At 38.2% G+C, this 634-nt stretch overlaps 1 protein-coding gene across 1 annotated transcript in view; it reads right to left on the reverse strand.

The window, feature by feature from the left end:
• LOC109329267 overlaps positions 1-438 on the reverse strand; it is a 3,913-nt gene extending 3,475 nt beyond the window's left edge. Inside the window, exon 1 of the mRNA XM_019562948.1 lies at positions 3-438. Within this exon, the coding sequence (XP_019418493.1) occupies positions 3-438 (436 nt within the window). The remainder of the gene's footprint in view (positions 1-2) is intronic.

Below are 634 nucleotides of genomic sequence, written 5' to 3' on the forward strand. Positions count from 1 at the left end.
ACATTGTGGGTTAAGCCAATACCCAGCAGCATGGATATTTCTTTTTAATTTCAAATCCCACCGACTATCCATAATTTCCAAATAAGGTTTTATTTTGGTCTTGTTTCTTTGAAACCTCCTCTCCATCTCATTTCTAGCTTTAAAGAATGCTTGATAAAGAAAACCCATCGCAGACTTATCCTCACTGTCAACAATGCGTAACACACGAACAAGTGGCTCAGTAATTTTAACAATGTCAGCACATTGTTTCCAAAAGTTTGAATCCAACACTTGTTCTACGCATTTTTTTGCCTTAATATCTTTGGAATAAGTTGAGCTTGTCCATTCTCTAGATGTTACAAGAGCTCTGAGTGCATCCTTTTGGGCCAAGATACTTTGCAATGCAATGAAGTTAGTGGCAAAGCGAGTTTGGAGCTGGACGGAGTATTTCTTTCCCATGAGTGAACTGTCTCATTAGATACAACGGGTGGCAATGATTATATAGATACTTAGTAATATTTGCAGCATGTGATACTGTATCAGTTACTTCTGGTATCTTTCCAATATCTTGAAACATCAAGTTAATACAATGAGCCGCACATGGAGACCAATATATGTGAGGGAACTCTCTCTCCAATAACCTACCAGCAGCAAC

This window comes from Lupinus angustifolius, chromosome LG16, assembly GCF_001865875.1.
Source record: "Lupinus angustifolius cultivar Tanjil chromosome LG16, LupAngTanjil_v1.0, whole genome shotgun sequence".
In the NCBI taxonomy this organism is placed as follows: domain Eukaryota; kingdom Viridiplantae; phylum Streptophyta; class Magnoliopsida; order Fabales; family Fabaceae; genus Lupinus; species Lupinus angustifolius.